At 46.0% G+C, this 22,522-nt stretch overlaps 2 protein-coding genes across 3 annotated transcripts in view; one reads left to right on the plus strand and one right to left on the minus strand.

The window, feature by feature from the left end:
- The window catches only part of LOC8028961 (probable ATP-dependent RNA helicase DDX23), a 47,806-nt gene extending 27,954 nt beyond the window's left edge, over positions 1 to 19,852 (minus strand). The window contains exon 1 of the mRNA XM_042294039.1: positions 19,672 to 19,852. The gene's annotated coding sequence lies outside the window, so the exon portion shown is untranslated. The remainder of the gene's footprint in view (positions 1 to 19,671) is intronic.
- On the plus strand, positions 187 to 20,651 carry LOC8028960 (Bardet-Biedl syndrome 5 protein homolog). 2 transcript variants are annotated; one of them, XM_029981412.4, is made up of 11 exons: positions 192 to 312; positions 2,737 to 2,819; positions 2,901 to 2,966; positions 3,425 to 3,474; positions 3,542 to 3,622; positions 3,708 to 3,760; positions 7,611 to 7,842; positions 8,467 to 8,529; positions 9,677 to 9,811; positions 10,370 to 10,468; positions 19,814 to 20,560. In XM_029981412.4, exons 1-11 carry the CDS (start codon positions 242 to 244, stop codon positions 19,940 to 19,942), a joined length of 1,062 nt encoding a protein of 353 aa, XP_029837272.1. In that variant the 5' UTR covers positions 192 to 241; the 3' UTR covers positions 19,943 to 20,560. The 2 variants fall into 2 exon arrangements, with proteins under 2 accessions (XP_029837273.1, XP_029837272.1); XM_029981413.3 differs by lacking the exon at positions 9,677 to 9,811 and having other exon boundaries at positions 187 to 312; positions 19,814 to 20,651.
- The last annotated feature ends 1,871 nt before the right edge of the window (positions 20,652 to 22,522 follow it).

Genomic DNA, 22,522 nt, shown 5'->3' on the forward strand with positions numbered 1-22,522 from the left:
TGCTACTTTTCTCATTCGGAAGAAAAAAAAGACAAAAATTACAAACATTTGAGCTAATAAAATACTTGTATTTTAATAATTATTGTTTTACGCATTTATTTTTATATTTTAGAAATCACTGATAAGAAAAATTCAGATATGACATCATAGGAATTTTTAGTCGGAATTTTCGAAAACGCTCAAGATCACCATAGCAACCCCCAATTCAAAACAAACAGCGGCGACGGTCGGTCATTACGGGATGTCCTCAGAAGCCCACTACTACGACGGTCTTTGGCAGGACCGAGATGTGAGGTTCGACGTCTCCAATCAGTGCGTCGCTTTCATTATCACCTGTCTCATTACGCGCGTTCATAGAGCTCTCAACCTCTGACTCGGCACTAGTTTCGCGCGCAACTCAATGCACGCACCTTTCAGATAGCGATTACGAAGTGCCAGTAAGTCTTGGGTTGCCAAAGGCATGGTAGCGCTTTTTTGGACGAGGACAAAAGAAAGAAAGACAAGACAGACACGACCGCTCGTGTCTGTCTTGTCTTTCTTTCTTTTGTCCTCGTCCAAAAAAGCGCTACCATGCCTTTGGCAACCCAAGACCAATACCAACTAGCCCAACATACAGCTTTGATATGCCAGTAAGTGTCATCTAATCCACTTTCACCACAAGTGTGGCACTCTCATCATTTTCTGCCTTTATATAAACGATTTCTAAGTGTACGGGGTGCACTTAGAAATGTCAGGATATCACCGAACGGCCCGGAGAGTATCCTAAACTCCTATGTCCAATTAAAATACGTAGTGTCTAGTGTACCGTCTGACGGCACTCTTGCAGAGCGTTCGAGTGCCGTCCAACGGCATTCCACTCACGCCTTCAAGTGTCGTCCGAAAGTCTGGTATAAAGCGAATTGTCAAAATCTGTTTTTCGAAGCTGTAGTGTAGCTTAGTGGTAAGATGTCTGTCTCATACGCAGCGACCCTGGCAAGTTTTTAGACCCTATTTTTTTTTACAGAAAGAGTTCTTCGCTTTATAATTTTATAAGAAAAAAAATGAAACACGTTTACAACTCCCTGTAACGCCGAATTAGAGCGCAGCTCTTGAGGGGGAGGAGGGAAGGGTACCGAGGGGAAGGTATATCCTTCCTCCCTCCTCCTCACCTCCTCATCCTGTCTGCTACTCCTCCCTCCTAGCGGCGTCGCCATCGCCTTACGAGGGTCACGTGGCGATGACATCAGTGACGTCACTGATGACGTCATCATCACTAGTGACGTCATCAGCGACGATGCGGATGCCGATGACGTCATCAGCGACGATGCGGATGCCGATGACGTCATCAGTGACGATGACGATGCAGATGCTGATGACGTCATCAGTGACGCCACTGATGACGTCATTAGGGACGATTATGATGCGGATGCCATCATCAGTGATGTCACTGATGACGTCATCAGGGACGATGCGAATGCCGATGACATCATCAGTGATGTCACTGATGACGTCATCAGTGACGAGGCGGATGCTGATGACGTCATCAGTGACGTCGTCGATGACGATGCGGATGCCGATGACGTCATCAGTGACCTCACGCGTCCCATAATACACAGCGCGGTTACGTCGACGGCGACGGCAACGTTGCTCAAGCCGGAAATGGGTGCCTAAGAGCTGCGCTCTAAAACTGACCTGTGAAATACGCCTTTGTCGAAAAGAGATTGCTACGTGCAGGCGTAGGTTTTTACGGCCCATTTTAGATTGAGCCTGGTGACTTGGGACACCTTATATATATATATATATATACACACATATATTTTTTTTCTTCATGTTGACGTTATCGATTGCAGCGCACGTCACCTGGGACACGTGATATACAGATGCAATTTATGCGTTAACTAGTTAACTTTCTTTTTGTTGTTAGTTGATATAATCCCCGTAGCAGCAGCACATTTGAGTCACATATATTAGTTTGCTAATTTTCATATCACACTCATGACAGCTTTACCTTCTAAAAAAATTAATTCTTTTTAATGCGAAAATCTGGTGGCGGCGTGACCTAGCAATGGTACAAAAAATGGCCAACGGCGCAAACAGGAAAAACACGACGAAAATGCTTGGATTGACGTCAAATATCTCGGGGAAGTTCCTGTAAATAAAGTAAATTAATGGCTTTGAAAATAAAATTTGGTACATTGCAGTCTGTGTGGGAATCGAACTCGGGCCTCCGGGGTGCGACACGAGCACGTTTCCCTGATGCCACGGCGGCTCCACAGTTCTGGTTGACTAAAGCTGTGCCTAGTCCATGCGTCATTGCACACGTCACGTCGCAGCCATCTGGCTGACTAAAAGTGTGGCCTAGTGCGTGCGTCCTTGGGCACGTAACGGCGCAGCCAATGGGGAAGAGGTGGCGCCACGTCATGAGTACGTAAAGCGAGCATGTTGCCTCCCGTGCTTCACTTGCTCTTCGGATTTCATCGGTGCTGTGTCTACTGCGATGGGCTCTCGACGCCATGTCATGGGTGTATAAAATGAGCGCACTGCTTTCCACACACACCGAATCAGCAGAAAAAACTTTAATGCATGTCGAAAACATCAATCAAAAACATTGCACCAAAAAGTACAATGCCTTCTTGTTCTCACACATAAGCAGTCCCTGCCGAATTTTTATTCCAAGTGCCCTTTTTAATACAATTTATCTAACACACTGTATTTTTTGATGCCTGCGAAAGAAGTGATCACATTCCGCTTACACAGCGAGCTCCAGTATGGCTGTGGAGAAGAGCAACTGGACAAACTCTGTGCAGTTGAGGACACGAAAGGGAACAGCGGCGATAAAGGCAAGTCGGATGCAAGACGCTATATTCTACGTGCACATACAAATGAGGTCATGACAGTTCTTTCGTTACACACCTGCACAGGAACCTTATACGTCACAAACCTGCGAATCATCTGGCAATCAAATGCACGGTCCCGGGTCAACTTGTGTGAGTCACTCTTTTATAGCTAGTCACTGACAAGGTAAGAACGGCAAGGAGGAGGAGTTTCGGATGTCCCGCCTCTAGCACGAGCTTCATATTTTCCAGCAACGCTTCGGCATCAAGGACATCTTGAGCACACGCGTGATAAAGCATGATGCGCTACTTTTGCACGCCCACTCAATACGCACACCGTTCAGACAGCAATTACGAAGTGCCAACGCGTGCTGGAATCCGGGCATTCGAAAGGTGCGCTCTGCCGTTCAATGAGTAGCTTTGTCTGATTTGTCTACACCGGTGCAGAAAAGCGTAGGGCACATGTATTCCCGGTCAAACCTCAACACACATGCCGGAAGTACACTGCCCTAAACGTTTCTGCACCGGTGCAGGTAAATAGAACGAAGCTAACGACTATACATCTCTCGTTCATTTCACTTTTACCGTGTCTTTTCCATCCACTTGCACAGCTGTCGGTTTCAACTGCGTCACGGGCGTGTCGACGCGAACGGTTAATTCCGTAAGTTCACGCCGGCCGTTCCAAATTGTTGCGTGCACTACTCATGGTTTGTGCGAATGTTTTGCAGAAGTTGTGTGGAATCGCCGAAGCCCTGTACCTCATGACAAAGGCAAACAACAGCAGGTTCGAGTTCATCTTTACCAATGTGGTACGTTGAAATTGATGTCGACCACAAAATATTGATTTAAAGAGCAGATCGGTCACAGTTGTTTTCTTTAATCCCCACACAATAGAGTTCAGCAATGGAACAGCCACGACTGATAACGTCCGTTCTGAAAACATTCAAGTAAGTCAGTTAAAAAAACAAAACAAAAAAAAACAAACTTACCTGTGTTTCTTATTACCTAATTTTTTAGGAAATGTTTCCAGCTTGTTTCAGTTGTAAAAAAACATTAATTTTTTTGTTTAGTGTTGTGAAACAACACTTTGTTGCCGTGTTAAGCTATGGCAAAGTACTAAAATTACTAAGAAATGTGTCCAATATCCAATAAATAATAGAGGCTAAGAAGTGAGCAAAAACAGCATAGTAGTACCATATCTTCTGGTGCTTGAGTCACGTTTCTTTCTCTCAAAAATTTCAGTCTGTGTGTTTTGTACGGCAGTGCGACTTATGTGCACTCTTTTTTCTGTTCGGACCTTAACTGCAGCAATTTACCACAGGGGTTATACCTCTCGTTCGATTTGTTAATGAGAATAATGAAACTTGCTCTTGCTTGCGCATGTATTTTGATCATGTGGGCTTTTGAATGCAATCTCACTGCGCTGACCATACAAATATATAATTGCGCCATATATACCGACGTATTTTTGAAAACGGCCATTTATAGGGGGTGCGGCTTATAGACTGAAGAATATGGTACTAGAACTTCTGCCATCATAGTCCTTAAAGGGACACTGACAAGGTATTTATGCTTGCCAAGGTTTTTGTTTGCACATGACAAATGAGAGCCCAACCACCCAGAGCACAATTTGCGGCTCTAAATTCGTTTCCTTTTTGCCTGAAAACCGCCGATCGAGAACTGGCCGGTTTCAGTTGCGCTCACTCTCTTCTCTGTGGTCATGAGATGTTTTTTTAGGGTATTAACGCAACCACCTGACTTTCGGCAATGCTCTCCTGCTTTATATTTCTTCCCCCCCAGTCCAGTTTTGGTTTCAAGCAGTTGCATTGTTTTACTTTTTTTTTTTTTTTAATATATGTTACGCTGTACCAAAATATTGATTGGGTATAGTCTTGTGACACCATTATGAATCGTCTGGCAAAAAATGAAAAAAATGTTTTGGGCGGTGTCAGTGTCCCTTTAAAGGGCAACTCCGCTCAGTTCCGAAGATTTCGGAATAATGAATGATTCACATTAAAAAGCCCTAGTAAAAGACTGTATGTCGTTTGCTTCGCAAAAAATGGGATAGTTATTTTTAAATCTAATTTTAAACACGAGCGGAAATTGAAACCAAAACTTCGGCTCCATCCAGCAACATTGGCCTCGGGCCGCCAAAAACATGGCCATCACATGGTATGAGATGTCACGTGATCCTCTATTCAACAACGGGCAGGATTGGGGCAGGCGTGTGCCAGGCGCAAGTGTCGTCTGCACCGCACTCTTCGCCACGTTTCGGCGTCTACGACATTCGACGTCTGCACAACTGCGGCATAGGTTTGCGCACATACTGCCCGTAGTGTGGATGAAACTCAGAGACAACATGGCCATCACATGGTATGAGATGTCACGTGATCCTCTATGCAACAACGGGCAGGATTGGGGCGGGCGTGTGCCAGGCGCAAGTGTCGTCTGGACCGCACTCTTCGCCACGTTTCGGCGTCTACGACATTCGACGTCTGCACAACTGCGGCATAGGTTTGCGCACATACTGCCCGTAGTGTGGATGAAACTCAGAGACAATAATCACGAACAGTGAGATGACAACGGCGGTTGTGACGCAGAAGACGGCGGTAACGGCGAGTCCATGGCGGGGTGGCCCAATTCGCTGGCGCCTTACGCCAACCACATAAGGCGCTGACGTCGTCCGCTGACGTCGTCTACTACGCTTGCCCGGAGAAGTAAAAACAAGCAAAAGGGGGCAATGGGGGTGACGTTTAGCTTAATGTTGGCTACGGCCATACCGTAGCCTTGAGTGCGCTGTTAGTTGTGCCTGAATTCGCCTGCTTGAGTTAGCTAATTTCAGCAACTTGGCAAGTTGCAAAGTTTATCCGACCGTTTAAGAAACATCTAGACAGAACTGCATCGTAATATTTGATGTGGGGTCTTCCTATGTGATACTGAAGAGGACTGCATTGTTTTTTCAAAGCCAAAAATGAAACGGAGTTGCCCTTTAAAGGTTTTTAATGTTTGTTCAGACCTTCTCAACACCAGGTGTTGCTGTTAGTTGTGTTTTTGGGGTGAGGATGTGTGGCATACCATATTTGAAGGCTTGGGGAGACCATGGCCTGCGGCTGTAGTTAGAGCTTGGTGCGATGTGCTGACTTCGGAATGCAAGGTCGGCAGGAGGTCGACCGTAAGAAACATGTGCAAAAAAGAAACTTCTCGGTGGGGTTGGACATTGCTATGCGTCGCGTCGGTTGCCATAAAATACCAAGGATGTGCGTATGTAGCAACAAAAGCAAGGTGCCCACACCTTGCTTTTGAAATATAAGCAAAGGACATATCAAGCACCTACCCCGGAAAACTTCTGAGCCCATTGTGCTACCTGATGCCTTCCTCTGCGTCGGCTGCTGCCCCAACAAGCCAGTGCAAGGGGGTGAAGCTTTATGCGCATGCACCGGTGTAAAGCGGTGAGGCTTGATGCGAGAGCGCTGGCTCGCAGCAGGCTCAATGAGAACAACGTGGCATGCTTTACAAGTATTAGGTGTTCTTCCAGACTTCTATACTACGGCGCCTTGAACGTGGCTTTGACTGGTGTGTTTACCATTCGCTCGTGCATTGAAAGTGATCCCGAAGTGGCAACAAATTGCGTCGCATCTCGTGTCTGCTTTTGTTTCTGTCGACTCTCTGGCTGCTGAGCGATAGACAGCAAAACAGGTGTTTGCTGCATCCACCTCCCCTGCTCTGCCATTGCCAGAATTGTGGCAAGCAACAGCATATCCACTTTCAAGACTTCGTCAGGTGGATGGAGGAACCACTTTTGAGTATGCGGTAACCGCACCAGATGAAAACTGTTCCAGGCACCATACATACACTGCTTCCATACCGTTCTGCTGGACCAAACAAGGGCCTGTCCTACCATGTGCTCCTTCTGCTTTTCCGCTCCTGAACTTAACGTGCGCCCACCCATATTTTGTCGCCATTATCTCCAACTTGTGGTGTTATGTATCAATCCGCACTTCGCCACTTCCGAAACCGTTCTCGTCACCTCGCTCGCCCTTCACTTCCGCTTCTTCCTCTTTACTCTCGTTCCCCCGCGCATCCGCGGGACGGGCCCGTTCGGTGCCGCGCTATCCCTCACAATCCTCCCCCTTTAGAAAGTGAAGTCCAGTCGGTCTTCGCAGAACTTCAACAGCTGATCCACATGTGCCAGTCCCGCCAGTCTTCCAGTACTTTGGTCCCTCAGACGATAGTCATTGGCCCCCACTTTCCCCACCACCACGAAAGGTCCCGAGCGTCTTGGAGCCAGTTTTGCTGCCACTCCTTTGCTGGCATCACTGGATGTGTGCAGGTCGCGTAGTACTGTGTCACCTATTTGGAACTCTGACTGCTGTCGAGTTCGATTGTAGTAACGCCGCTGTTGCTTTTGCGCTTTTCTTTGGTTCTCCAGAGCAAACTCATGCGCGTCCTGCAGTCTAGACGTCGAATCTGCCACGAAGCCCGGCGTGCCACTGATTGGTAAAGGGAGTTGGCCGGGGTTTTGTTCCCAAGGGCAGCGGAGCCCCCACTTGTTATGTATCAATCCGCACTACTCCACTTCCGAAACCGTTCTTGTCACCTGCGGCCAGTCCCGCGTTCGCTCGCCCTTCACTTCCGCTTCTTCCTCTTTACTCTCGTTCCCCCGCACATTCGCGGGACAGGCCCGTTCGGTGCCGCGCTATCCCTCACAGTGACTGGACACTTGATTGGTGTGTGTTTGACGGTGGCGTTTCTTCGGCCTCGGGGACTGGCAACGCCCTCCTTTCTTCCGGGTCCCAGGGCATACAGTGCCAGCAAGCTGTACCGTGACCTGCACCTGCGCGCCGCGCTGCTACACAACCGCCAGCTGCGGCTGCTTCCCCGGGAGGAGGTGTGCAGCCAGGTGAACGGGGTGTGGAACCTGTCGAGCGACCAGGGGAACCTGGGCACCTTCCATATCACCAACGTCCGCGTCGTGTGGCACGCCAACATGAACGAGTCCTTCAACATCAGCCTCCCCTATGTGCAAGTGGTGCGTGACGCGCCCCTTCCATTATCGTCTCACTGCCAGATATGGCAAATGTGCAAGTTCTCAAACTTTTTGATCTCGAGAAACCCCCATCTCCCTCGACCGACGGCCGAGGAGCCCGCCGTGGTCTTTGCATTAATGCGTTAATGCGCCGCAGGAGCCTATGGGCCCTCGATGCAGTGATTCACATACTGATTGACTTATAATTATGCATCAGTGGGTGGTTTCCACCCACTAAAATAATGCTTAAAGAAGAGAAACACTTTACAGGGGAGGAGACGGTTTGAGAAACTTAAAGAGTTTGGGAACACCCTGATGTAACTTTCGATTTCTTTCTAATGAAATCTATGTTCCGTTATTGAGCTCGGTTGTGAGTACCCTTGTGGATGTTTCTCTCGTCCCTAGTTTACGCGATAGGTACATGGCCTTGTAGATTACCGAAAGCACGTCTCTGCGTATATTGTCCAGGTGCGCTGTTTGGCATCATGTTGTCACTGAAACCAGGCTTGATGAAAATAGCAGCCAGCATTCACCAGCCGCAGTTGTCAGGATTAGCCTCAATGTCCTAGAATTCGGGTTATTTGCATCGCGGAGACACGTGCATGGTTGTTTGTTTTTCCGTCGCAGGCTGCCATCAGAACGAGGGAGTCCAAGTTTGGCAAGGCACTCGTCATCGAAACAAGCGAGAGCGTGAGTAGGCCACAACAGGTGTTGCAGAATTGGGAAATGCAGAAACACGTGCGGCGTTGTGGCCCCTCGTGTTAATGCATTCATCCATCCAGTTTTTCCACATGTGTCTCAAAGACGGTCTCCAGCTCAAGGGGTGTTTTAGAGAGACAGGGAAATAATTTTTTCACTTAGGCTAAGACTATGCACAGAATAAACACTTCACCTTCATAAAGCATGGAACAGAAGTGTACATTTATTATGCATATGCTAGTCTTTTTGCAAGCACATTCCGCTCCCTCCTATCAACTCCCAGTTTTAATCCCCCGGGCCAGAACAAAAAAAAAAAAAAAATTAATCGTCTGTTGGCGACGGATAATCTGCTTAATTATGCTCGCAGGAGATTCAACACTAAGGGGCACTAAACAGCCAAAGTAGCAAAACAAGAAAAAGAATAAAACCTCCAGAGACAATAACTGCTTCAAAACCCGACGCACCGGCATCACTCCTCGTGTCCTGAAGCGGCTCTTAGCTGCCGTCGCACGTTGCTTGGCAAAAGTCGACCGTGGCCTTGTAGGGTAGAAAGTGCCGCACCCTTCACGTCTTAGGTTTGGAATCATGGTGAGTCGTAGAACACGTTCATAATGCACACGCCTAGATAGATGATGCTGCCATTCCATTAATTACTCAGCCAATAACGGTATGATCAGTCTGCCAACAAGCGTGCCCGATTCTGGATGCCAGGTACCGCAGATCAATGACCCTCTTGGCGTAAACCACGATCAAACACCCTGGCCACCTTTAGCCGCCAACCAATCAAAAGACTTTGACGTATTCTTCCTTAGTCGGAGCCATCTTCGACTGCCTGGAAAGAGGAACATACGAATTCGCTACGGCTCCAGACTCGTGGGACACTCTGTAGTTAACGACATGGTAAGAATGGCAGGGTGCGTCTTTGGAACGTTCGGCCTTTGGCACATGCTTGTTGCCTAGCGCTGTGCTTCGGCTGCGCCTGCACGCTCGGAGGTCACGAGACGCCAAAAGGTTGTCGAAGGTAGGGAGCTTATGGCTGGAGATGGGACATCCGGGACTTCCCTAACCGTAGCATCGCCGCTTTCGCTTACACGGGGGATCTTGTTTCCTCTTAACGCTGCTTCTCCAACTCCCGCAGAGCGGGGGTTACGTGCTGGGCTTCAAGGTGGACCCCTTGGAGAAGCTGCAGCAGGTGCACAAAGAGCTGGCCAGCCTCCTGAAAGTGCACAGGGCCAAGCCCCTGCTGGGAGTGGACGCGCTCCTGCAGAGGCAGGTGGGAAACTGCCTTATGGACAAAGCACTAGCCAGGGGGCACATGGCAGACTTTTAAACTGGCGGCTTTACATGTGATTCGTGCGCTCAGGCCTCGCTTGCTCGCGTCGGTCAAACCGTAGCGTGGCCGTAAGATAGGGCATTGGCAAGGGAGCACGGCTGTTGGCTCAAGATCATGGCAAACAAACGATATGCTCAGTGCCGTGCGGAGCTAAGGGGGTGAGGGGTAAGCGGCGCGCTAACGCTTCCCTCCCGTCAGTGAGGCTACGTGCCACGGACACAGAATCTCTAAGGCTGGCCCTTTAAATGCTATAAATTTAACAAAATAATTTAGAAAACCCAACTTCGAAGTTCCCGCCCAAGTCGTTTATGTGTATGGCGAACTGGCGTGTTGCTGCCTCAAAACGAAAGTGTCGTAATGCGATCGTGGGCACACTCCTCATTCTCGCGCCATCCTCGTCGTCTTTGGCTGGAATGATAATTTGGCTTTCTAATTATCGTTCCTTTTGAGATTCCTCCGGATCGTATACCACAAAAATGCCCTCGCCGTTTCCTGCAGGACGAGGTGGAACCGGGACTTCCAGAGTCCGGTCCAGCTCTGCACTCGGAAGACGCAGAACTGAGCGACGTGGAGGGCAGCCATTATGACGCCTTTGCCGTACGTTTCCCCGCCATCAGGAATCGGGTAGTTGCACCGTTACACCACAGTGCCTGGAACATGTCTCTGACTGGCATGTTTAGCGTCCTGCTCCTCCCATGCATCGAAAGTGGTCCCGAAGTGGCAACAAGTGGCAACAAATAGCATCACAAAAGCTGGAGTGTCATGCTGTCAGATGTCGCGATCCTGACAGTTGGGCAAACAAGTTCTCGATAAAAGCACAAGAGAATGCGAGTGTTGCTGTCGTCGCGGCGCCAACTCTTGGCCGCTGGAGCTTCCGTGGCTTGTCAAGCTGGAGAATGACCTGCAGCGAAACAGACGTCTGCTACACCCAGCACCAAAGCTGCGACACCGCCAGGATCGCAGCTGGCGACAGCATGACACTTCTGCGACGTCCTGAGGCGAAAATCGAGGGACCACTCTTGAGCACGCAGTAAACACACCGGTCAGAGATGCGTTCCAGGCACCATAGTTGCAGAGTGTGTGTGAAGTAAAGGCTTAATTACGTCCGGCCACTGCTAGAAAACATGCTGTGGATGCCCCACAAACCGTGAACAGTAATCTAGGGGACTTATATAATCGGCGCCTTGCCTCGCGTTTTGTTGAGTGCGCTTTTCCACAATACAGCGGCAAACTGCAGGAAAGCATGAGCGTGTGTGCGCAGCTGTTGCAAGGTGTGCTATTCTGTGCTGCGAAAATATAGTTGGGATTTTCTCATTACAGTTTGTAACTGAGCACGGGGTCACTGCCAGATTTGCCTATTCCATCTTAATATTATTAAGGGTAACGCTATCTTAATTTAGACATAAGAAAGGTGCAAGTCGCAACAAAAGCTGTTCAAGACAGCGTGACAGGATCTTGGCCTGTACTCCGTTTCAGGATAACTTGGTGAACTGTATAGGCTGCGGTCTTAGCGACCCAATAAGAGCGCCGGAGCAAGGCACGTGATAACAGTCCATGGTCGAGGCCACGGGGGCCTCGTTACTGCCACAGCAACAGTGCCGTCTGCGACAAAAAGTAGTTCTAGGCTTCTTTCTCTTTTAGTGGCAGTTGAACTCGTGCAATTCCATCTCTAACGAGAAAATATGAGGAATAAAAAATCACAAACTTATGAGTTTCAATTATATTAAAAAAAAAATGAAAGACGTTTACAATGCTCTGTAATGCCGAATTAGAGCGCAGCTCTTGAAGAGGAGGAGGAGAGGGTATGGCGGAGGAGGAAGGGAGCATACTCTCACCTCCTCTCTCGCTCCCCTCCCATTTCGCAGGTAATTTTCGCCAAATTTCTTGCTAAATATGGCGGAACCAATTCCCCGCTAAATTTAGCGAGGAAATTTTTCCGCTAAATTTAGCGGGGAATTTCTCTACTGAATTTAGACGCCATGTGACGTCACACATGACGTCATTATGGAAAACGTCCCATAATGCAATGTGCGGTTGCGCCGACGACGACACCGCTCAAGCCGGATACGGGAGTTTAAGAGCTGCACTCTAAAAAGCGACGCCACATCTGTATCCGCTTCCGATTTTTTTTTCCTTGTAGTGCCGTGGCCGTTGGCGATCGCAGCCATGTAACTGGCTGTTTCCACCCAAAACATTGCACTGTGCCTTGGCATTAGCACTAGTCACAGATTCGCGGCAAAATTGGGCGTATAATTTTTTTTTTTTTATTTGTTTTGTGGATCTATTTTGGCAGAGGGGGAATTGTCTCATGAACTGTTCCCAAAGTACTCGCTATTGTAGCAGACGGAAAAATGTTGCTGTGGTGGACATTCATCCGAAGTTGGTTTTGGAGCAGACGGCTCTTAGCTAGCAGACGACAGCCAATTGCTCCAAGCCTCACGCCTCGCATTTGGCGTAGTGACACAAATGCTCCCGTGACATCGGGTCACGCAGAGCCGTGTATAGACTGTTCCACTAGGAAGAGCAGAGAGCGAAAAAACACCCTCCCCCTCTCACCCAGTGCGTCGTCTGCTCCGTTGAGTGGGCTGTACCCAACATCCGGCTGACGTTCCAACTCGGTTTAAAATCGCGTCATCTTGGAAACTTCAAGCGCAGATGCACAGATTTTTATATGCAAGTTATTGTGTAAAGCTGTGCTCGCAAAAAAGACGAACTGAATTCAATTGCGCTGTTACTTGTGTGCAAAAAAAGAAATGGGAAAGGTGTGTCAGAGTGGCTGGTCTCTCCGGGAAAATCATTTTTTCAACCTCCTTTCGAATGCGATTTTTTTCACGAATACTATGAAGTATCTTGCAGAACTAAGGTCTGTCCCGTTGTGTGGACAGGTTTCGCTACTTCATATAAAAATTTTATTGAAAACAAAAAATAGGCATGACACCACCATGACCGTCCTTATCTGAACACACCCTACTATAAAAAGTTTGTACTGGTGTAGGCCTTTAGCGACAGTGAGTGAAAGTCTGAAATAATAAATAAAAACATGCTCTCCTGACGCAATAGACGCAGCGGTTGAGGGTAGTATTGCTGGCTGACTCCACTGCTGTTGAAGTAATGGAACAAGGATACTCTAGTTGATCATTGACTGAAATAAAACAACAGAGCGCTATAAGCTGATTTTGGAATAGCTATGAATATTCTAAGAATGCAAAACACTTGACAATGGCAGCCACGAGCGAGAGTTCGATGTTTGGTAAAGCCCGCCGGTACAACTCAAAGATGGAGAACGGCAAGCTCCGGGTCTTTCATCTGCTAGCGGAGTCGGGTGCGTGCCCTCTCTCTCGTTTTACTCTGCCGAACCTGCTGAACTTCCGGGATGTGTAGAGAGGGCGCTGCGGTCTAACAAAATGCAGAGCCGTATATGGGGAGAGTTTGGTCAGTCTATGATCTCGCCGCCGTTACGCTCTCCTCCCGAGTGAGCCAATCAGCACGCAGCGCAGAGCGAGAGGCATGAGCGCATGCGCGTGAACTCCCGGCTGCTCCCACCTGAGCGGGAAGGGCCGCCATCTTCGATCATTCTCCTGGCGGAATGCGTGGGATCGGCATCTAAATCTCGATTATTGCCTTTTATATCACTGGCTCTGGCAAGAAAATGACATTCTGTTATTCCTCGGTGGGTTAAAAAGCTAATAAATGAAGATTTTTCGACGTATGGCCACAAACTTTTATTCAGGCGAAAAAGAAGTCGGCCCGTAGCAGACGACGCGTAACCTCAGCAGTGCTCTTCTCCGACAGTGTTGCTAAAAAATGGCGGTCATCTCCTCTCTATTCCCTTCTTTCTCTCTTGCTCCTTCGGCGCTCTCCTCCCTTTCATTTACTTTTCTCCTCTCCGGCGCCTTTGTCGCCACACCCACTGGCCAAACTCTCCCAATATACGGCTCTGACAAAATGGCGCCGCCCTGAGAGCACTAGATAGAATGGTCTATAGAGAGAATTTGGTCATTGGGAGGTGCGGGCAGAGCCAGAGCATGCACCAGATGCAGAAAGAGGGCTTGTCATGCCCTTTTGGCCAACCAGAAGCCAAAAACAATCCCCTAGTGGTGGTAGCAAGAAACAGTTTTAATCATATAGGTATATGGTTTTAATAAGCGTGCAAGAATTAAATGTAGTAACCCTTCATGGTTGAAAATCGTGTGCACCTGATGTTTCGATTATGATCATGCAGAAAGATGTAAGAAACGAATGTGTCGCTCAGCTCTGGTTTGCTCGGACAGAGTGTGACTGCTCGGGTGCCAGATTCCCGGCCCTTGACGCCTAGCGTACGAATTATGTCGATCGTTCTGCTAGTCGCACTCTTCCACTATGATTTTGGATGACGGCCGTGACTGAAACATCACGTACACCATATTTTCAATCACCGAGAGTTACTCCGATGCACTTATTAAGTTTGTTTCTCGCGACCACCGCCTGGTTGGCCACATTCAAATTTGTGAAGGCGCCCTGCAATACGCCCAGCTTACTTTCGGCCAATGGCTTTTCCTGATTTGTCTCCTATACTTGCCAATGAATGGCCAAATTCTCTACATATACGACTCTGGGGTCACGTGCCTCACTGCGACGCTCTTATTTGCGTTTCCAGTTCACTATAGATTTTCGTTTTCCAAAATGGCGATTTTAATGAGGGTAGGAGATGCGTGCCAGTATACTGGTTGCTGAGCCTGTCTACTGTGCTGGCTTCACTGAGCGACACAAATTATTTCTGGTTATACGAGGAAGCTTGGGTGTTATGAGTGCAAATCCTCTTTATACTGTAAAAAAAAAAAAAAGGTGTTTGTTGTAATATTTATGCCAGCAGGCACATTTTAATTCAGGAATGAAACCGAAACTAACTTCTATTTTGAATTTAATTTCTCGATACAGGTGTTAATTTCGGATTCTTTCATAACTCAAGGTGTGTCTCGCGCAGTAATTATTGAGCCAAAGAAGTTGTTTGGAGAAACTTTATTTGTGACATACAAATCCAATCCAGGAACTCCAAAATATTTTGTAGAGTTCGAAGTCCCTTTAGAGAGAGGGTCTTCCATACACCTTAGAGGTAACATAGCATATGGTATTTATTGAAAAAATCAGCATGATATTTATGTTCTTGCTGCATTTTCTCGCTCAGATAATTGCCATGTGAAATAATGAACTGCGGGCCTTTCAATATTCAGATGATTAATTGCTTTAACATTATTTCCATGCACAGGCGCGTAGCCAGGGGGGGAGGCCCATGGGTCCAGGGCCCCCTCAAATCTTCCATTTTGCTGGGGCCTCCTTTCCCCCCTCCCCCTCATACAATATTTTGTCATGGTCCCCCCCCCCCCCCAAAACAAAATCCTGGCTATGTGCCTGTCCATGCACAGGAATAACAGAATCATTCAAACCTCTAGAGAATATCGCCAAGGGTGATGGGTTTAGAATATGTTCACAAAATGTGTAAACTAAGAAACGCTGTTCTCACTACAAAAAACTAAAGACTGAATCCGAGTCAAAGAGCAGAAGTGTGTGTGTTTTTTAAAGCAATGCGTGACATATTGGACTTTGTATTACATCCAGTGTTCAACTGTTTGTCTATTTTGACAGCGAAATCAGAGTTTTTTTTGTGCTAAAAGAAAACAAAATGAGACCTGCCTACATTGCCACAATTTGTATTAATAACAATGAAATTAAGATATTTTAATGCATAGTTTTTTTTTAAGCTCTAATATAATTTGTTGCTTATGATTAAATTTAAACACACAAACAAGTATGGCAATCAATTGTAGCATTTTTAATTGCCAAGTTATAAAATAAAAATAGTCTAAAATCAATGAAAACATTCTAGCTAATCTGAGAAATCTATTTAAAATTACATTAACTAATGCTCCTGCAAATTTTACTTCTGATCTGTATGACGCGCTGAACGTTATCTCTTCTAGATTTCCTCGTGCCCCTTTGTTATTACTAGGCGATTTTAACCTTCCGCTAATTGATTGGTCCGGAGCGTTCCCGATTGCATCTGGGGGCTCTCCTGACTACACCGAGTTCTTGAACCTTTGTGCCGATTTTTCCTTTTCCCAATCTGTCACTGAACCCACCCGAGTTACCAGTACAACGGCCAATATATTAGACCTTATTCTATCTACTGACCCAGACCTTGTCTCATCCATAACTTACTTACCGGGAATTAGCGATCACTCGATTTTGCACTTTTATTTGCAACTTCCAGCTTATTTTGAAAAGAAAACCACGAAACATTTTCTCGATTATGATAAAGCTAACTTCGATACCATTAATAGCGAACTAGCTGCTTTTCTCGATGAGTTCCTTTTTAATTTCTCACACCGCACAGTTGATGCCAATTGGAATATGTTTAAAACCAAAGTAAGCTCTTTAATTACCTCTTTTATCCCATGTAGGCCTATCATTTCTAACCACTTATCGCCCTGGTTCAACAGATCTGTTAAGCGTCTTTCTAATAAAAAGAAACGTCTTTTCCGGACTGCCAAGCTTACTGGACTTTCTGAACGATGGGAAGCTTATAGCGCAGCAGCTTGTTCCTATAAGACCGCTATCGCGGAGGCCAAGCGAACATTTTTTTCTGTAACCCTCCCCTCTATGCTAACTAACAGTCCTAAACAATTTTGGAATATGTATAGCGGGTCTAAAAATACAGTGCTTTCGCTGACATGTGATGATGGCGTGATAGTTCCTAGTCAAAGTTGTGCTTCCGTTTTTAATGAATATTTTGTCAAAGAATTTGCTAGTGATGTTGTTCCTGTTTACCCTGGTACTTTCCCGAGATATGGTTTTTTTCAAATGGATCCACTTGCTTTTGACTATGACGGAATTATAAAACTTATTGATGATCTAAAACCATCTTCCTCCTGTGGCGTTGACAATATCACACCGAAATTTCTTAAGAGAACTAAAAATTACATTTCCATTTTTCTTTGCAAAATATTTCAACAATCTGTTAACCTTGGCGTTTTACCAGACGACTGGAAAATTGGGAAGGTGATTCCGCTTCACAAATCAGGCAGTAAACATAACCCTTCCAATTATCGACCCATTTCCCTTATCAGTACTCCCTGCAAAATTTTAGAGCACGTAATTTACTCACATCTTGCTAACTTTCTTGATTCAAATTCTTTTTTTACTGCATCACAACACGGTTTTCGCAAATCACTGTCCTGCGAAACCCAGCTTATCACTTTCACTAATGACCTACTTTCCATCCTCGACCGTGGTTCCCAGGTTGATTGCGTCTTTCTAGATTTCTGTAAGGCATTCGATAAAGTCTCTCACAAACTTTTACTTTTCAAGCTCAGTCACTTGCATATTGATCCTAATATTTTGTCTTGGATTGAATGTTTTCTTACTAATCGTTCTCAGTTTGTGTATACTAATGATGCTAACTCTTCTCTAAGTCCAGTCACTTCCGGTGTCCCCCAAGGGTCCGTTCTGGGGCCCTTATTGTTTCTTATTTACATTAACGACTTACCTACGTGTGTATCCTCTTCTATTAGCTTATTTGCCGACGACTGTGTGATATATCGTGAAGTTACTAATGAATCCGATTCACTCCTCCTCCAAAATGATTTGTGTGCTGTATCCCAATGGTGTGAATTGTGGCAGATGTCCCTTAACATTAACAAGTGCAAGTCTATGAGAGTTTCTCGTCGTCACACGGTTCTTCCACCTCTCTCAATTTGTAACACTCAACTTCAGTCTGTGACCTGTTACAAATACCTGGGTGTCTATATTACCTATAACATGTCATGGAAAACCCACATTGACCACATTATTGCTAACGCTAACTCTATGCTCGGTTTTCTAAAAAGAAATTTTACACTGGCCCCCGTTTCTTTGAAATTACTGCTTTATAACTCCATGGTCCGGTCAAAATTAGAATACGCTGCTGCAATCTGGGATCCCGGTCACTCGACACTTATAACTAACCTGGAAGCCATGCAAAATCGCGGAGTTCGTTTCATACTTTCTAACTATCATCGTACAGCAAGCGTTTCCTCCATGAAACTCAGTCTATCCCTAGCCTCTCTCTCTTTACGTCGCAAAATATCGCGCTTGTGCCTCTTTTACAAGATCTATCATTCTAACACGTCATTGAAAGATAAACTGTTCCTTGAGCCCCCATTCATTTCTCCGCGTTTTGATCATCCATTCAAAGTTGGTGTCCCTCATTGTAACACATCAGCCTTTTTGAACGCGTTTATTCCAAAAACATCTCTTGAGTGGAACCACCTTCCCGCTTCGTTTGTTAATATACCTTCAATTGATTTATTTAAAAAAACCTTATCTGCTCACCTTTTGTCGTGATTGTCCTTTTGTTTATTTTTTGACCAGAGTGCTGTGTTTCGAGCTGTTGATGTTTATTCTCGGCTGTGTTTGCTCTCTTTTTGTACCCTTTTTTTTTTCATTTTTTGGTTGCCCCACCCCCTCTGTAATGCCTTTTGGCCCTGAGGGTATTGTAATAAATAAATAAATAAATAAATAAATAAACTGTTGGTAAAGCATATGGTGCTATGAAAGTTGCGACTTTTGGAAATCGGCAAAACTTAAAAAGTTACCGCCAATCCTTCCAAACCAAATGCCCCCCGCCTCCCTTTCCCCCATACATACACACACAAAAGATGGATTCCGTTTGTGTTTTTATTAATCACCAATCTTCCCAGAACATTTTGTTTCTTTAATTTTTATGCGCCGTTGTTTTGCCAATTTGAACCTCTCCAGTTCAGAGGAACGCCTGCCCGCTTGCACGTCTGCTCACTGCAGCACGTTTCGTTGGCGTTGGAAACCGGTGAAACAGTAGTGAGTTATAGTATTGTGTATACGAGCGAACGAAAGCACTGTGTGTTTGCATTAGCATAGCGTGTTCTACACCGCGCATGCGCCGAGTCCAAAATTGTGGTTTTGACTGGAGCTTTGCAATGACGCGCACACACAGCGTGGAGAACGCCTCTAAGGGAAATGCATAGCGTTTGCGTTTGCTTTTTCACGCAATACTGAAACACTCTACAATCCCATACCGGCTGCAGCACTACATTGGGACAGTGAATAGTGTTGCTTGCGTTCGGAAATGATGTTTCACGAACCATGATTGCAAGCAGTTATGCCTTGCCTGCTGAGCAGAACCGGGGGACTCTTACTGGAGTGCTTCCCGTTTCTGCCGCGAGACGGCGAGCTGGAGACGCGAATCGGGTCGTGGGACCCTGGCCTCCACAGTTTGCCAAGCTATCATGAAACAGAGAATGCTAGTTAGGTAGTATCAGTGCCAGCAGAACAGAACATGCATGGAATAAAACAGATTTAATTACTAACCTGCACAAAATTGTAAAACAAACATACAGCTTTTGGACTCTTCGGTTGTTTAGAAGAGATCATGGTACCAAATGGGAAGTGTTCATAGCAATTCACCTTCAGTCAGGGTCACCAATTGTAAAAATGCAAAACACAGTATAGTTATAGTTCACAGATTCCAATTGAATTGCCAATTGAATAAGTGTAACACAGATGGAACAACCAATTAGTTTACTCAGTGATAATTAGATTTCAATCATTTCAACTGGAATAACCAATTAAAAAACAGACCCAATTGGAATGACCAGTTGATGAGGTCAGTATTAGCTGGACTCAATAGTTTCTAATTGGTACCAATTTAAAATTGTCCCATTGTGCTCGACAGTTATTTTTAACTGAAAAGTTCTTTGATCATGACCTCAACCATGTTGGTTTAATAAACTTGGTAACATGGCCCTCACCATCGCTTCCTTCTGGACTTGTTCCAGGAAATGGTAATTCACTTTTACCTTTGATGATATCCCGCGTAGCAAACTGACGTAATTAAAAACAAGAGCAGTCAATGAACCGTGCTTGAGCGAGGCCGTCCAAACTCTGCTGCAGGCCTACCTGGCGGACGGCACTCACGATCGCGATCGGGAAGTGGTGCTGAGCCCGGAGTTGGGACTGGCTGTCGAGAAGCTCCCCGACGGATTCACCCTCGCCAACCTCTGGGAGGTGCTGCCACCTTGAGGGCTTCTGAGGACTCGAGCCTGGCATTGCACCGACTACGTCCCTCCATTGAACCAATGAAATCAACGCACTAGGCATACCCATACTTTAAATGTGCAGCAGGTTAGAATGCTTCTACAAATATCAAAACTATGACACCCAAATCATGTTTAGACACCTAAATCATGAAGTTTAGGTTGTTTTTTTTTGTTAGACATGTTATACACCTAAACTATAAAGGTTTAGGTGTTACAATTAATATCACAGAACATCTTTTTTGCAAAAAAAAACAATAAAAAAAACGCAAATTTTGTTTTTAGGCTATTTGTAGAAAGCCGTTTAGCAAAGCTCCAGGGTCAAGCAAACAAGCCCACACGAGCAGCGCAACAGTAAATGCCCAAAACCCCGTTGCCAAATTCTGTCCGAAGGCACTGTACCCTAACATTGATTTCTCGGGTGCATATCCGTCCAGAAAGCCACGCAGAGGTACAGGGTTTGAAAGCCGGGCCTAGAGTTTCATTTCACCTTTCACCACACTTCTGAAACGTTTCAGTAGATAGAACCTCTGAACTTATTGCATGTTCGTGCCCATAATGTTGTTGACAACATGACCCCTATGACACAGGTCGTGGCTGGCAGCATCGAGTCGGTTATGCTTTACTCATCGTCGCAGTACATACGACGGCTTTCTTGTTTTCTACTTGCCTCATTGAACATTTTCTGTTTTATGCTCTTTATTCGTGACATCATCATATGCAGCTCTGGTCGCCGACAGAACCAGGGTGGCAGGGCATTTCTTTCGAACGGCCAACCAGCCCAACCTCCAGTATGCGCTTGCTGCCATGCTTTGGCTGCACGCATGCACTTGAGACTCTTGGCATGTTGAAGCCTCATAGAAGGTAGGAAGCTCGTACTGGAGGCAGGACGACTGAAGGACCTCCCTGCCGCTATCGGTGACTGGAGGGTATGGTACGAGAGCATTCCACGTTTCTTTTCAATGGACTGCTGGAGCAGTTCACCGACCGACAGAACAATGGACCTGTTGCTGCAGTGCAGGTTGCTTTGCCAGGTCCATCACTCTGTCGGTTTGTATTTCTCTTCACTGGAAAATTGTGAATATTTCATGGAATGAATTAGCATTTCTAATGCATTACACACAGGATACTGATGAAATAGCACTGGTGTTTCGTTCAAAGTTATGTATGCTTCCACTATGAAGTGCAGTATGCAAGATACAGTCGAACCCGGATATATTGAATTCAAAGGGGATCGTAAAATAGTTCATTATATCTATAATTTGAAATACAAAAATATGCTAACTTAAGCTCCAGTTGAAATTTACGCCCGTTTCTGCTTATACCGAAGGCCGCGACAAACGGGACCTTACCAAATAGAGCCTCTAAAAGCCGCTAAGTGCAGTAGAGCTTAGTTGGTGAAGATCACAAACGCCTCCGCGTTGACACAATGGTGTTTGCGATCCTTTACGCCTGGACACGACCTCCACACAGCGCCGGCAAGAAACGCAAAAATAATTTTAAAAAATAAGAAACGGAAAAAGCGAGCCGCATAAAAAACCCTTGATCTATAGAATAAAGTTAGGCAAGCAACAAAAAAGAAACCTCACTAAATTCAAACAGCAAAAAAAGAAAAGAGGCAAAAAAAGAAGAAAAAAAAAACGGTAAAGCAAAAGGTGAGCAAAGATTAGGCGTTCAAAGTGTGATTGCTCAACCGTTGTTGTCAACACACTCAACAGGACAAAAAATAAATTTTTTTTTTAGCTAATTTTTTTTTATTTTGGGGCTAAGGAGTCCTGCAGCGACAGTGGTGTCCAGGGAAAGAGCGCACGCTACTGTTTCAACAGCGGACATTCCCTGCCCTCCCTACGAGTGTGCGTGCCCTTCCCCTCGCTTTTGCCATCCTTCACTTTTTTTTTTACAATTTATTTTGCTGCGTATGCTGGTTTCACGGTATGCCAGCCCAGCAACGCGAGCTATGTGCTCGCTGCCCGCGCAATCCGACCGCAGGAGAAGCGACGACGGGCACCTGTGCGGACGGCCGGCTGTGCTTAGTGCTTCCTTTGCTAATTCGCTGTATCAAGTGTCCCTGCCATGGGAGTTTAATACAGAAAAACAACGCTCCTATACTATTACATATGATTTTCAAAGTGATGTTTGGGCTGTTTGGTATAAACAATAATTTGAAATATCCGGGTGTCATACAACCGGGTTAGACTGCATGTATGCGGGGAGCAAGTCGTCTGCTCCTTGCGCTATAGGCGTCAGCACGACGCCGAGCTCCGATTGGCTTAGATTGAAAGGATAGTGGGTAGACCTTAATGCTAGATGCCTCAAGGCCTACTCACTATATTTTCCTTTCCAATTAGCCAATAAGAGTTCGGCATTCTGACATCATCGCAACCCCTGTGCAAGAAGATGAGCCCCAAAAATGTTCCCACTTATGCCACATTTTTTTTTTTATATTTAGAGTTTGAATAGCTGCAGGGGATATATCCCAGGAGACAGTGGCCCCTTGCAAAAAATAAACTTTATTTCGATAAGACCTTCACGAGCTCTAAAACGGCAGGTTTGACAAGTTAACACT

Source organism: Ixodes scapularis, unplaced genomic scaffold (assembly GCF_016920785.2).
Source record: "Ixodes scapularis isolate PalLabHiFi unplaced genomic scaffold, ASM1692078v2 PGA_scaffold5__190_contigs__length_132052651, whole genome shotgun sequence".
NCBI lineage: Eukaryota > Metazoa > Arthropoda > Arachnida > Ixodida > Ixodidae > Ixodes > Ixodes scapularis.